The sequence below is a fragment of the Sceloporus occidentalis genome, unplaced genomic scaffold, assembly GCF_023333645.1.
Source record: "Sceloporus occidentalis isolate IW3139 unplaced genomic scaffold, rSceOcc1.0.p SCAF_45, whole genome shotgun sequence".
In the NCBI taxonomy this organism is placed as follows: Eukaryota; Metazoa; Chordata; class Lepidosauria; order Squamata; family Phrynosomatidae; genus Sceloporus; species Sceloporus occidentalis.
Window position 1 is genome coordinate 2,535,671 of NW_028317025.1, and position 16,366 is coordinate 2,552,036.

The following is a 16,366-nucleotide window of genomic DNA, read 5'->3' on the forward strand; positions in this document are numbered from 1 at the left end:
TAGTGTAATTTTATTTCCACACGAGTGGCAACATTTCAACCCAAATAGGGTTTTTCCTCAAACCTGGAGTTTGAAAGGTTTGTAATATTTGTAATCCTGGGCATATAGGGTGGTTTCTAGTTCAGAGCAAGTTAATGAATATATTTTGGGTATTTCTGCCCCATCGGCTCTAGCTCTGTGTAACTTATATATATGTAAAACACATACCGGTATACAATTTTTTTATTTAATTTTAATTATACAAAATAATGTCTTACATTTCGGAATATTATTTAAAAAGAAAACCCTACTTGTACTGAAAAAAACGATATCTAATTTGTGTGGGTACCAACTGAGAAAGAGGGACATTACAGTTGAACAGTGACATAGTACAAATACGAAATTGCTGCTGTCCTGTAGTGTAAAGAAAACATTGATCCTTAAGGGGTTAAAAGGCAGTGCAGTCCCACTGATAGGACTTGGACATAGTGAGGGGCTAAACAATATATGGCCATACAGTGTAACGAAATCCCTAATGTTTATGTTTCAGATTGGTGCTTTTAAATAGTACTTGTTGGGTGTGATTTCTTGCTTAACAAATATTTTCCAATTTTAATGACTTGGTTGTGTAGAACTGTGGCCACAATAAATTCTTTTTCGCTCTGTGAGTCATGTTAGACAGATAAATAATCCTTCATGGAGCATTGTTTCTTAGTGGGATACACTAGTAAAAATCAATATCACACTAGCGATACAAAGGATTACATGTAATATTATATTACTGACAGCAGGCCCTGTAACATGTAATAATAATGTCAAAGTGACATGTAATTATAGCATGCCTACATTCCACATTGTAACACAATATCGCTTGCACATAGGCAATGCACACTATAAATACTACGATGAATTTTAACTCACATGCTAACATACATTTTTACTATAATATATCAAGACCATGCTGGAAGGAAACATAATGCTTGAGCACTTCAAAATCTAAAAAAAAAAATGAAAAGGGAACATAAACTTTTAAATATTCAATACTTCTTGTAATATTGTATATCTTTCCAATTATTGTGCGTAAAAACTACAACCAGCCTTAACCAGCCCCCTGGAACTCAGACAACTGTTGGATATATAATAGCAATATTCAGTTATACAGGAAGGTATATTTATATTACAAGCGGATTCAACGGCAGCCGTTTCCCCTATTACTACCTTTCTGGCTTAACGTAGCTCAAGGACTGTGAAGTATCCGCAGATCCAGATACCTTAATCTTACCCATCGTCATGATTGTTTGTCTAATTCTCACATATTTTAAGGATATATATGCTATCCATAATTAAATTGGCATTTTTATATTCACCATGATGGTGATCGCAAAGCTCGTATTATCTTGTATCACAGTTCTCACTGTTTTTTTTTATTTCGGTGATGCTATTTCCACTAAAAGTTTTATTCTACTTAACTCGCATAATAAAATCTGGTGTCAGCTTGTGCATTTCAGCTTACACTGAGTATGTCAACATACATTGCAATACTCATATCAATGTTGAGCTGGCTTGACAACAATCCACAATGCTTTTAATTAAGATCCACCTCTGAGACTAATCTCTGGGGATAGTGGTCATAATTAAATTCATCGATATCTTAACTGCATTTGGGACCAATTTTCACGATTTGTTTAAAGTAAGCCGGCGATCCAGATGTTTGGTGTATATCACACATACAGCAGTAAAACTCACAGTAATGTATGCACTGGAATGCACATACATATAAAGTAGTTTGGATAAATACAATATTCTGGTCTTCTACAGAACTGAGTAATAGAAATATCAATAGCAGATGAAGTGACCCCCACCTCCACCACAAAAGAAAATAAATCTACGCAAACCACAAACAAATGTTCCTGTTTAGCCATTTAGGATATTGGGAGGTATTATCAAGAGATCATTCTTGAAGTGTTACCCAAGGGGTTTTAGGTGGGCGTCTTGACAAACACATCATGCACATGAATGACTCATTGAGTCGGATCACGCTTATGACATTATATGGGGTAGGGCCCCAATTTAGACCCAGTTTAATTTTAATTCACACATTTGCATATCTGCAAACGCAATGTATATGTTTTGTTTTTTTTGTTCTTTACACAATGCTTGGGTGACAATTTTACTTAAATGCCACTGTGAAAAGATCTATGGAAAACAGAATTATTAACATAATAATTGTATGACACAAAGAAAACCGCACTGATAATTAGTTTTTTCTTATAGGGGTACTACAGAAACAAATAAAATTTAGAGGGGTAAAACTTGTCAACAGTTTGGAAGATTGTAGGATGTTCTAAATGTTTCCTCTGTTTCATTGGCATTTTGACTCACAAAACTAATCATGCCATCCAGGCTAACAGGATTGACAAGCAAACTGCAGAACATGTCTTCATGGCTACTAAATTCTAAACAGCATTCTATTAGAAATCATAGGTTATATGTATGTCATGAAAGATACATGTTTGTATTGTCGGAGAACTTCCGAGTACCTTGGGGTTCCAAATTGTATAAGTATCCTGATCGACCAGTGAGAAATCACACACACACACAGACAAGAGTGTTTGTATAATAAGATTCCTGTTTATTAGGACGCATTATGGATATATTTATATAATTATACCGGAAATAACGCCCTATCCTAAACCAATCATAATACATAAAATAGTTCTATGCCCTTATTAGTAAACATATTTATACAACTAATAGCGAAGAAGGTCAGGATGATGTATCCAGACAAACCTTGTGCTTAGTATCCAAACAAACTGGTGTTATCAGTAGTTAGTGGAAATATTCTGTTCAGGAGAACAGAATATGGGACATAGGTCATCCTGTATTCTTCCACAATAAAATGATTGTTACAGGCATCTCAGTAAATATGCACTTATAATGAACATAGCAAGACCCCTTTTTTTTAATCTTTTTTTCATGAACAAGAAGAGAAGCTGCAATTAACATGTTCATAGAGCTGTTCTGTTTATACCATTCTCCCCAGATGCACACTTATGAACTGTATTTATACCAAAAATTACAAATTGCATGTAACACCATTACCCCTTAAATCACAGCTACAACAGACAGAGATTTCTGATGAGGTTCTATGTGGTGATAATAAACATAAACATATTGGCAGATCTCCCCAGGATTCTGATCTACAATACATAATAGATGAGTTTACTGCTTCGACACTAAGCTGTTAATAGCAGGGGCCAAAAACAATGTTACATGGCCAGATCTCTTACACGTATAAAGAAAAAAATGCCAATTGCTTTCGATACTGGTGTAAATTTATAAGTCAACTACACCTTGCATCTCAACTGAAGGGTTAGATCTACAGAAGATCTGAATGCACGCAAATGAGTAAAACAGAAGACACAAGGGAGATTTCCACAGGCTACGTTGTTATAAGTTTATTTTACATTTTCTTACTTTTCTTCTCTTACAAGTTTTCAAATCCATAAATGGGTGCTGCTTATGCTTTATAATAGAGTCCACATCAAACAGGCAGGACCTCAATGCTGGGTCACAGAGTGATGTACAGTGAACAGATGGCAAAAGCAAAGACATATAAAAAACACATCAATGACCAGGTAGCCCTTTTAGGCTGCCATTTTATCCCTTCTGATGGATTATCCCTCGAGAGACCAGTCCACGCACACAAACCCATTTAATGTGATAAATTCTATATTGCGGAGCAATGAAACACATAGTCTGTTAATTATTTTATGGTAAATTGGTCATTCATATATTAAAATAAAAGTACCTCATTGTCACCAGAGAATGTAAAGTTTCTCACATGATGAATAGTGCTGCGCTGAAATAGGCTTGGTTATTTCCCACACACACAGATTGCCACATAATAAGAAGAGCTCTTTTGGCTGAAGACTACAATGGTGTTGAAGGTTCTGAGTGCTCTCAGTTTTCCTATTTGCAGACCAGTTACGAAAAAAAAATAGTCAATATAATAAGATAATTCTACAAAAAATTCTAGTAGAAAAATTCTACTGTTGTCACCAAAGCCCCTCAAACTTTTAACATTTAACTATAATATAGTTTGTGTAAATTTGTTGCTTTCGGTTGTACTAAACACTGTTTAATTACTACCTTCTCACAAAAAGGTTACGTCCATTCTCCCTGTACAGAGGGCTCAGCCACCACAGCAAACTCTTTCATCCGTCCTGTCGAACCCCAGTCATCTTCCAATCATTACTTCTTATATATCACTTGAGATCCAGCTGAGCTGGAGGCCTCATTAACAGATAATTAGCAATCACGAAACAAGTCTCTTAAACAGTGCAGTGTTAAAGGACATTCTAAACACTTAACAACAAGTAATAATCAACTAAAAACTAAATTGGTTACAGGCTTTTTGTAAGAGAAGACATAGGTCAAAGCATGCAACAAGTAAAAGAAGATTTATTCTTAACCCACCATCATTGGTCTCCTCTGACACCATCATGTAAGTGGGAACTTCACTGTCTCTCAAATATTAGCAAATAAAATACTTCACAGGCAGGGAATGTGGAATTGTATAGGGGTCAAGCACATTTTATTCATCAACAAGCTGAAGAGGCCTGAGAAAGGTTTGCTTCGTAACAGGACAATAACGTGCTGCGGTAATTAAGATATGTCATTTTGTATCCAAAACTTCAGACACAAGTTTTTTAAATTAAATTGGGATAAATATTTTGTACTTACTTTTTTGCCAGATGGAACTAAAAAATATAAAATAATGTTTGGAAGGTCTAAAGAATGCCTCTTCTCTTTACAGCAACAAAATATATTTCAAATATTTATTAAGATTCGTGAAACAGAGTGCAGACAGGCACAGGGAGGTGAGATAATGACAATGATTGGTTTTCTAGCAATTACTAAATGTAACATTGGTTTTAATTCAAATGTCCTGAAAGCCTATAGTAGACATGTGTAAGTAGAGCAGAAACTGGCATCTTAACAAAATAATAATACACACTACTTTGGATTTTTTGTTTGATATTACCCCTACATTGATGCCTATAAGAGGTGCTAGTGATACAAACCAGTACGAAGAAGCACCCCTGGCTTGTAATTTACTTTGATCAGCTGTGAAGATATAACTAAAATGGTAAATAAACTCATTCTCAAAATAGGAACTTTATTATTTTTTTTAAACTATTTTTACAATCTCTTGCCAAGGCTTTAGGGTTCAATTGAAGACGAGTTCCATTTCAAAAACATTTGAAGGGCCATCCTACTGCATTGTGGGAAATATCACATTTTTAGATGATCACAGATTTCACCATCGAGTATGATACATTTTTTTTCTTTTATAACTAATGTTTTCTAACTAATTTCATCACGTAAACTTTTTCTGTATTTTGTACCAATTTTTATATTCCAAATAATCTTTCCATTAAAGGGAAATAAATAGTTCCAGCCACCACCTTTCCTAACCAATTCCTCAAAACATGTTTGTGAGTTGCCCATAAAATATTCAAAAAAAAAAACAAAACGTTTTTTTAACAGCACAAATAAGTTTTCCCTTAATTTGTGGATAAGCCAAAACATTTGCTATATAACAATTTATAACCAGAGTAATCACATGTTTATGGCCCAAATGAATGACTTTCCAGACCAGAATTGCATTATCTTAGTAGAATCGTTAATTTGTAAAATGGTCTTTATTCCCCTATTATTTTTTTTAAATCAGTTTTTTTAACGTGATTTCTGGAAGTCTATTCCATCTTTAAAAAAGTGACATCATTTTTCAAAACTGTGCAGACCGCTGCAGACCAAAGCAAACATTAGCATAAGACATCTTAGCCATGCCAAAGTGTGTATGTCTAGATACTGTGAAGAAGACCTTTTATTTGGCTTGACCTTCTCAGGGTATTGTGTCAAAGTACATTTTTACATTTGGTTGTTTTTTTTTTAATGGGAAAAATGAAACTAATAAAAGCAGTTCTTCTATCAAATGTATTTGCATTCAAGACAAAGGTCTGTTTAGAATACTGAAAATCTATATAATAATTATTTTTGCTTTTTATATTACTTTCTCTCTTAGAGCACGTTTCACTTTTCTCATTTTTATATTTCGAGAGAGCCATTTACCTCCATTTATAGGACTCATAGGACATGCAGTGATCTATTTTATTAATGATGTTTTGGTCCCTTGGGTCTACCGTGATAAAGGATCGCAGAGGAACAACATGTCTGTAAATGAAAGACATCACTCAGATACCTTTACGTTCCATAACTGTTGTATATTGTAAAATCTCTAGTATTATACAACCTGTCTAATACAAGGTTTTGTTAATTAAATGTGGTGTTTAAATTTCCTGTTTGTCTGTATTATTTTAGCTAGTTAAAGGAGAAGGAATTATAAAATATAAGATGTTTCATCGAAAACATGTTTTGTCTGACATGTAAACATTCTTAATATAAGTAATATTTACTACATTCACTGGTGTTTTTTTAAGGCTACTATTTAAAAAATGGTTGGTGGGTTGGTTGGTATTTAAAAAAGCCATTGAGCTAACTTTAATGCTTTTGTATAATTTATCTTTAGACTTAAGAGGGTTCCAGGGAACAACTCTGGGGACAAACAGAACCCAGGGACAGAAGTCTGTTCCATGAAAATGCGAACACCTATCTAGTATTATATGCATTTGCTCCGATGAATAATAATAATAAAACAATTTTTGCAACAGATTTTCCCTAAATATTTACCGGATTCTTATAAGGCAAAATTAAGGTTTCCAATAACAAATTCTGCACCTGACATATGACGAAGATCTCAAAATTAAAATGTAGGTGAATGCTTTGTGATCCGGGCTAATGCAGGGAAATTAAAGAATTTCTAAACTTAAAGGCCTTTCATTCTGCATTTCTTAGTTTGTAATTAAGTAAGAATCAGCCAATGGGTGTAATGATGGTATGTATGGAAAAGTAGATTCTTGCACATTTTACTCTTTTGTAAGAAAATGTCCCTCAGGTGTGATGTGAATGATTTTTCCACCGAGAATAACATGACAGACAACTTCCTATACCGAAGCTGAGAGCAAACAACATTGGCTGCAGATCAAAGGAATGTGTGTACATTGCTACAAAGAGGCTATCATGTCTACCAAGGAAAATACAGAACAAATTAAAAGGAATAGCAAGGCTGGGGGTACAAGCTCCTGTTGTAAATGGTTGTCAGGTACAGCATGGGTTCCCAAGTCATGCTACACTTACAGCAGGGGACTATGTTAAAGTTGGTGGTGGGCACAGGGAACGTGCTGGTGTTTTCTAAGTAAATGGCAATAAAAATCTACTAACATGTTTCCAGGTTTGGTCCATACCATACACCCCTATGGCTAGCAACATTTATTTAGCAATGTGCTTGCGAGACGTTTGGTGGTATATGGATTGCTATTGGGTAACTTAGGAAAGAAAGGGAGTCAGATACACCAAGATACACTCTGGTCTGCAGAGCCCCCACATATTACATATGAACTGCTGCTACTACAGAAGAAGATTATCACTTCTAAGAAGATCCAGATTATCGACACGCACACAAACACTTATACATATACCTAAGGTTGCTACTATCCAAAATGAAAGGATCTCTGAGAATTCCAAGATTATCTGTTTTATGTTTTCATAAGACTATTAATTACGAATAAATAACAGAGGAACACAGAACTTAATGGTACTATTCAACCCATCTAGGGTGAATATCTTTTAATGGTTTGACGATGAGTATTTTATTCTAAGAATTGTTTGTGCCCTTACTCTCTTTGCTACGTCCTGTGTTCTTGCCCTAACTAGTAGGTCCTTGCAAGACAAAAAAAGGAAGCGAAGGTTCTTAAGACAACCTGGTCCTCAAAACACAGAGATTAAGTATCTATCCAATACCTCCACTTTTCCCAGACTAAAATTTCAAATTAATAAACCCACAACAACAGTTGAAGATATGGGGTATATTAGAAAATTGTGTTTCAGAACAAAAAGCCTCATGAGTTACAGATTCACTGTAAAAGCAATTTTCCCTGGCAATAATCAGCACTGCATATGAAGACACACCAGTTTTTAAAGATGTCAGATCTTTAAAGCAGCTTTATTATTGTTATTATCTTTTATTTATATAGCACCGATAAGTTATGTTGCTCTTCTTACAATACATACTGTACATTCAAAGAGTATGACAAATCTAAAATTAACAGATAAATTAACGATAAATTAGGCAAAGAGACCTCTGCTTGCAAGCTTTCAATGTAGAGGGAATAGGGGGTAGGAAAACATGAGTATAAGGTATAGTAAAAAAGGGAAAGATACTGCCATAGACTGATATGGCTGTATTAGTGGCAGATAAGATGATAATAGGAGAGACTATTAATTATGATTATAAAAATATTGAAGCGCACACTATACCCCTTATAATTTTGAGGATGGCTCATGATCAGAAAGCGGTCTCTAATAAGTGTACTTATCAATACTGTATAAATGTTCCACTCTTGATAAAAGGCTGCTTTTATTAATTCAGGGTACTATGCATGACACAGAACACAATGAAAGGTACAATGGTGACCAGCCTTACACCCAATCAATGCACATCCAGAACAATACATACATAGCATGAAATGGGGAAATACAAGTAGAAACACCCATCCCCTTGTTCATCTATTGTTTTTTGGGGAGCACCATACAAAAATGGTAAATTAACATCACCATATACACACATGGAGAAGAAAAATACCTACCTACCAGTGAGGAATTCCACAAAACTCATCCCTTCCCAGCGTCTACATTTTCTAGGTAGTAAGACAAATCTGTACCAAAAAATGTAATCCTAGTTTACTCTATTAACCTTAATTACAAAGTAAAACTTGTATATGTAGACTTTATAAGACACTTCTTGACCTTAGTATGTATTCTCGGCGAGTAGTCATGGCAGTATTGGGCATTCAAGTTTAAGCAATAAACCATATATCTTTAGATGTCAGAAGCTAAAACAGAAAATAAATTAACACATGTAAGTTAAGGTATTTTTCAGTAAATACCATAATATATTTGGTTCAATGGAGAACTAAAATGAATACACCGCGTAGAAGAAAAAATATACTGCAATGTTTTTATAAAATATATAACCAGTTAAATATGTTATTAGCAGCGGCTTGCCCTAATAATCTAATTTATTTAATGCATTAAGTTTCAAAACATGTATTAATAACATATATATATATATATATATATATATATATATATATATATATACACACACACAAACTGTCAGGCAGTCACATTTAATTATAACAAATAATTTAAATAATATCAAATTATTATGAATATATTAACATGCACAAAATATTATTAAAGAATTGTGATTTTTTGGTTACTTTGACAATATGCTCTTTGGAGGAAGGAACTTTGTGGACTTTGTTGCCAGTGCGTTCTCAGTCCGGTGGGTGAATCATGTCCTTAATTGCATACACTGCATGCACTTGTGAACTGTGATCTGTGATCCGGAAACTGTACAGAAGCCAAGGGTTCTTCTTGCAGAAGACACTAACTTGTGTGTATTTATAATGCATTTCTTTCCAACCTACAGTCCTATGTGCTAACTTCCCCAATACCAAGCAAAGAAATAAATAAAAAATAGGATTCACTGCATTATAGTTAACAGGAGGAGTTATAAAATTCATTTTGGTGAAAATACTAAAAAAATATATATTTTCCCAAAGATTTTCAGAAAAGCATTTGATGCTCTGGGTCCACTCAAAATAGATTTACTTGTGCCAGAATGGCCTAATTTTAGTGCAAAATTGAATTATAATACACAATAAAACAATGCTAAAAAACAATTGAATGCCTACTATGAATAATTATAGTGCAGTTCTCCCTAACTGTATTTTGGGTGAATATAAGGCTTTTTTAATGTCTGTGTTCCTTGCGCCTTATATTCAAAATGCAATTGACGGCGATTTACTTCTACATTGTTTTCTGCTAAAAGTTTATTGCAGCATATTCTGAAAAATATTATGAACTCCAATGGGGCCAATGTTATTTCTGGCACAAAACAGATACAAAATCAAAGTATACAAATTAGACAAAATTACTAAAAACAATAATCCCTATTTGTTTTGTATTTCCTCTGCTTGCACCATGGTGCAAATGTTTGAAAAGTTATATTTTCAAAAAGAGTAATTTAGTCGGCAAAGCTAAATGGGTAATCTACTGAAACGCAAATAACAAAACTGCAAAATTCACCTGGCTATTTTTAAGTTACTATTAGAAAATGAAAACTGGAGACTTTTTATTTGACGGCAGCCATTATTTTTTATTTTCTTCGTGCTAAATGCTCCATGGGGCTTATTTTCATTAATTGCCACAGTTACCAATTAATACATGTTACAAAGGATTTACAAGTTTACCTGTGAAGATTGCTATCATGAAATATGGTAGAAAAATAATAATTAAAAAAAAAAGGAGTAGGATGAAAGGTTTCTTTTTTTTATTTATTGGATTTTTTTCCCCCTGAAAACCTGTCCTGAACACAAGTAAGTAAGCAGCGCTGTTTTTACTGATCGCTATCAGTGTGTTAAATTATGTGAGGTGCTTAATCCTCTCAGACTGTTCTCTTTTCATTTAATAACTCAAGCACTTGGAAAGCAGCCGGCAGGATCTAGAAGTGCGGAGCAAAAAAAAGACTTCGATCCATGCCAGAGCCGGACCTGGGATTCTTTAAGAATTCTAACATATGTTGAGCATTTAACTGAACAAAAGAAATATCCCAGGCCTGCAACACAGACAGGAGGCAGAAACCCAAAACTGGGACAAGGAATAAGAAAAAAAAAAGTGAAGTAATGTATCTAATAAAATCCATATGTGAAGTAATCAGCACAGAAAAGGAACTGCTTGTAGACAAAGAACCATGTACCACAGTCTGAGCTATACTGAGACAAAAATAGTCTCAGTCATTAAACTAGAGAAGTAGTGTGGTGATCATAGTTAAATATAACTTTTTAGTTGCAGTAACTCCTATATTTTATTACAAACTTTAGAGAGTTGAATCTTTTACTGTTTAGCATTACCAAAAGGAAAGTACGTTAGATTCTTATTGAAGACTTCTTCTCTATATATTTTTTCTCTCTTTGTTGATAAGTTGGGGAAATTATATTGTAATTCAAATACAACATGAATATGCATGTTTGGGGGATCCACGGTATTTTTTTGGAATGTGCGTGAGTATTGATGTACATTATGGACGCAATTAGTGGAGTATTGAGTATTATGTGATTCATTTATCTATTATTCGCAAAAACATATGCTTTGGCTCCAACTTTATGGTCTGAGTTTATGGTTGGGGAAAACTATGGCTACACTCACTATAGATAGTGATACTCACCTCTGGACAAAGTGTCAAGCATCATAAATGTGAATGTTGTATTTTAAATAACATTATCTGTTAAATACATAATAGAAACTCTATTTAAAGTTAACAGACAGCTGTGATTCGTATTTTGTCAAGATCCGTATATATTGAAGTAACCCATCAAATTGTGATTTTTGTTATAAATTTACACACGAATAAATTTATAACTGTCACATTACTTTGAATCATAGTCATGTGTCTCTAGAAATGCATACAATGCATACAAATTGTCTGTACATTTATTCGTGGCAATGAGTACACATAGTATAAAAATACTGATGGGAAATATGCATGAAGGGCATGCATGAAGTTGGGTATACATTTCAGCGCAAGAATATGGATCAATAGTAATGTTATGATGCACATATTATAATCATCTTGACTAGCCTCAGTTTTGATCGCACTTTTAAGAATGTATGAGAATAATGAAATGTATGTCCAGTAAGCAACACCGTCACTAAAGGATCCATTCATCTACTCAAACATATGAGAGCACATATCAAATGAAGACACAAAATGGTTCACTTACCTGGATCTATGCTAGAGGAGGAACTAGTGTGATACAATCCATATGGAATCCCTACACATACCACATATTAGGCAACACGCACATATGATTCATGCCAATATGTTCCACACGATCCGAACACCAGTTCTAACAATTCCTAGCACACAACAAGCACACTAATTATGTCAATGCATAAGAAGTGAATGGATTGTGTGTGCTAGTACTTGCGCAGCACACATATGCATTGTGCCAACATGCGCTATACAATGCCAACCTATGCCATACAGTGCACATTAAGTCAGCATTCAAAATAGGCAACATTAAGCAATTTGATTAAAAGCAGACCATGAAGCCACATGAAAGAGTTTACAAACATCATATATTATATAAAGAGTGCTGAGGAACAGAAAAATTTGGGAAAATATGTTTGTTGTATTCCTCTGGGAGCACACTGTAAAAAAAGGTGCTTTGTGCATTGTTTTATATGCGCATACAACTTTCCATCGCATGCTTTAGTACCACAAACGAGTTAAGACATTAGGGAAAGTTATATGTCTCTAGAGCTTCTGGCTGAAGCATGTGAAAGCAGATCTTAAAAAATACAGAATGCCTTACACCCAGGGCAGGGAAAAAAACCGCTAGCCCTGCTGCCCAGCATAGACAACTTAAAAAGTTATCACTATGATACTTGGCACTCAAGTATGAAAAAAGTAAAGGATTCCCAAACAGTACTTATGTTTTGTCTGCTGTATGTATGCCAGCAGTCTACAGAAAAGGTAGGATAGTGCTCCAGCTATCCAGAAACCACTTTTTATTTCTAGTACACTCGGAATTGTCTTTTTGCTTCAAGCAAGTCCTACAAAAACGGATTCGAATATTCTGACCCACAGAACGTCCACATACAAATACTTACCTTACAGTTACTATATACAGTTGCATATTAATACATATCGTTCATAGTTACTAAGTTTGCGGGTTCTTGTCATTTACCACTTAGTACTGAGAACTGCGTGAAGTGAAGTTTTCAGCTAGTTTTCACACAGCTATAGCTGTACAAAGCAACATACAATTTGATGGCAGATAAGAACCATTCGGCCCATCTAGTCCGCTTGTTAATGGTGCTCACCCTCTACGCCCCCTTCACCATTTCACACACTCACACTCACACTTACCTTGGGTTGCTCTTGTTCCAGTAGACTGCATATCGATCAGATATCACTTTGCTGGGGTCATCTGTCCAGACACAGACCCAAATCAGGGCCCCTAGAAGCAGTGGGACCAAGGGCCCCATACTCAGGGACCAAGTATTGTGCTCCACTCACAATGGACTCCCTGGCCCCATGTCTTATGGTTATCCTGTATAAGAGTGTATCAAGAAACAGGTGGATAAGCAACACTTTTACAAGTAGTTGTCCTTCTTTGACTGTCACTTTCTCTTTCTGCCCGGTCCCGGGGCAGCTTTCAGCTCCACTCCATGGTGTATCTACCTTGTGCACCAATAATTTGTCTGGCTGTCTTCCTTGCAGGACACTGTTGGGTTTTACTCAGACCAGGTACGTGCAGCAGACTCCGGCTCAGCACAGTCTCTCTCTTCGCTTTCATGGTCCGGAGCTCAGGAGGAATCAACTCCTGAGTCCGGGATATGGGACCAGTCAGGACATCCTAAAGGCCAGGAAACAAACCAATCCCTGAGGGAGACAGAAGAGGGACCAAACAACAGGTATCAAAAACAATGCTGGACCCAAACTAATGTTCACAGTGATAAGGACAATTCTGTCACGGACATCAGCACCACTACTGCTACTGCCAAACCCCCTCTGTCCTCACTCCATCCACACACCAAAGTGCTCCCCTCCCCTCTCATTGCATCCCCCTCTAGCCAGCCCTCCTCTCTCCTCCCTTAGACTACATCACTCCTGTCCTATTCTCATACTGCATCTAAATGGTGCTTCAGCTTCTCATCAGCTTTGCTGCGCCATCTAGTGGATGCCAGCAGAAATTCTTATACCCTAATGCACACACTGCACACCTCCTTTTTTTTTCTTCTTTGGATTACTTTTTGTTTCCCCAGCAAATTTACTGCTTATCTAATTTCAATTAGCTCAGTAACCGAAGGCTGGAAATGTATTGGTTTCTACAAGGAAATACATGAAGTTATATTGCTTTCACCCTACAGTAAAGAATAAAAGTACTCTTCCTGTATGCCTTAATTTTCTACAAAAAAGACGTAGATCTGTTCCCTTCTAAGCCACCAATAGCATTAGACATTAGTCTAACAGCAACTCCATCAGATATGTTGGGGTCCCAGTCAATGTTCCATCTAATTTTTCTTAGCTGGCGTGCGCAGAAAATTTCTCTTGTGCAAAAAGTTTCACAGAGCAAAAATTTTGTGCGCACAATATCCGCGCAGCATAAAATTTCAAAAAAATTATAACTTTTTTCTTTTTTTGGAAAAAACAGTTGTGCATACAATTTTTGGACATGTGCGCTCTCTAAAAAAGCTATGTGCGCGCGCACAAGCGCACAGCTTAGAGGGAACACTGGTCCCAGGGGACCCCATAAACAAACGATGCATATACTTTGTAAGTAACTTCCATTTGCATTGTTCAAACTGGAAAAAGGGTACTTATCAAAGGGAGAGACCGCCAGTGCAAAACTGCAGATGCCCTCGTACTCTGTGGCCCTTCACAAATGCAGCCTACTGCCATGCCCATGTAACCCATTACGGTAGACAGGCCTAGATTAGCCATTTGGCAAACATACCTTTCCATCCTATACTGCAAAGCCTGGAGTTGCATGTACATCATTTATCAGCTGCTGGCCTTAAATTACCAGGGCTGATTTTAAAGCCCAGTCTAGCCCTGACAGTTTTATATCATTATCTGTTTGCATAGGGTGTAAAAAAATAAATACATTTTCCAGATGTCCTGCAGAGTGTTTTTGGGTGGAAAATGTCTCCTCTACTTTCTGGCCATGTCTCCTTTCATTACCTAGCATACTAGCCTGGGTCACAGCAGGATGCTGTACAGAAGTCACTTAGATGGCTAGCATAATGGGGGCCACAGCCCCCACATTACGATGGGGCCCCAGGGGCAATAGAGAAATTGGCCCCAGGCTGGTCCAAAATTTTTCAAAAGGGTCAGTATGATTTGGAAAAGCAAAGGGTTAGAATGAGTGTGTATGTGTGTGTAAGAGGAAATGATTGTTAGCATGAATGCCTATGTGTACAAGTATGTTTCCACGAGTCTGTGTTAGCATGAATGTGTAAGTGTGTGCTAGAGAGAGTGTGTAAGTGTGTTGTTAGTTACTGGGTGGGGATGGAGGGGCCAACAGAGTTGGCCCACAATGCCAGCATAGTCAAACTGCCCCCTCAGTGTTTCATTGCTTGTTTTTTTAACCAGTTGTTTTTTTTTTGTTTGCTGAAGGGTGATGCTTAACAGGCCAGATGATGTTGATGCAGGCTCCGGCACAAGGATCATCTATAGTTATGTGACCCTGTGCATTAGTGTAAGTGCATGGGGTCATGAGACCTCAGGTTATCCGTTTCCCCTGCGCATGCCCTAAGGTGAACTTACGCACCTCCAGAGAGAAGATAAAAGAGAGACGATAGAAGATGCAGAAGCGGAAGTGGTCAGTAGAGAAAATAGAGTAGGAATAGAGTAGGAAAATAGAGAGCATGAGGGATAGAGTATGAGAGAATAAGAAAGGGTGTAAATGATGGACCCCGAATTTCAGACCAAAATTAGGCGCCTGGCCTCATTTTCATGGCTTTATACAAATTTGCAATTTGTATGAATCCAAATGCACAAGTCTAATGGGGACTAATGTATTAATAAGGGTGGGGAGGTACTGAAACATGTAGAAAGACAACAACCCTCTTACACTAGCAGGAAGACAATGGGTACATTGTACATGTAACTGTGTGCCGGCAAATCAGGGTTATTTATAAAAGGTAATTTTATAAAGGTGATTTTCAAATGTGGTCTTATCACCATAGAAACCAGTGGAATGTTCCTGCTGACGGAACAATTCCAGTGGCTGTAATGGGGATATTTCAAACTTTTTTCTTGAATCAGTTTGCGTATATAACCTCAACATTCACGCAACAAACAGTTGATATCCCTATAGTTTCTGCATTTTTCCACTTATGTATATTGTGGCGACATCAGTGTGTACTGCCCCTTAACAGTTTTAACAGTAACAGTAAGTGCATTGTACATTTTTAGTACATTGTATATTTTGTGGGAACTTGTTAAATCCCGAAAAGATAGGAGTTAATTAAAATGCTACAAGTTGGCTCAATACCCCATTACTACTGGACAGAACCTATAACCTAAGGTGATGTTATGGGTAGAGATGGGTAAAAAAAATACCGTTCTCTGAAAAAAGAGAAAAGGCTTGTTTCGTGCGTTGTGTTTCCAGACATCGCAAGCATG

The 16,366-nt window shown here is 36.2% G+C and overlaps 1 protein-coding gene across 1 annotated transcript in view; it reads right to left on the reverse strand.

The window, feature by feature from the left end:
* Nucleotides 1–13,221, reverse strand: part of LOC149289455 (ephrin-A2-like) — a 73,270-nt gene extending 60,049 nt beyond the window's left edge. Inside the window, exon 1 of the mRNA XM_089490608.1 lies at nt 13,103–13,221. Coding sequence (XP_089346734.1) covers nt 13,103–13,221 — 119 coding nt within the window. The remainder of the gene's footprint in view (nt 1–13,102) is intronic.
* Between the last annotated feature and the right edge of the window lie 3,145 nt (nt 13,222–16,366).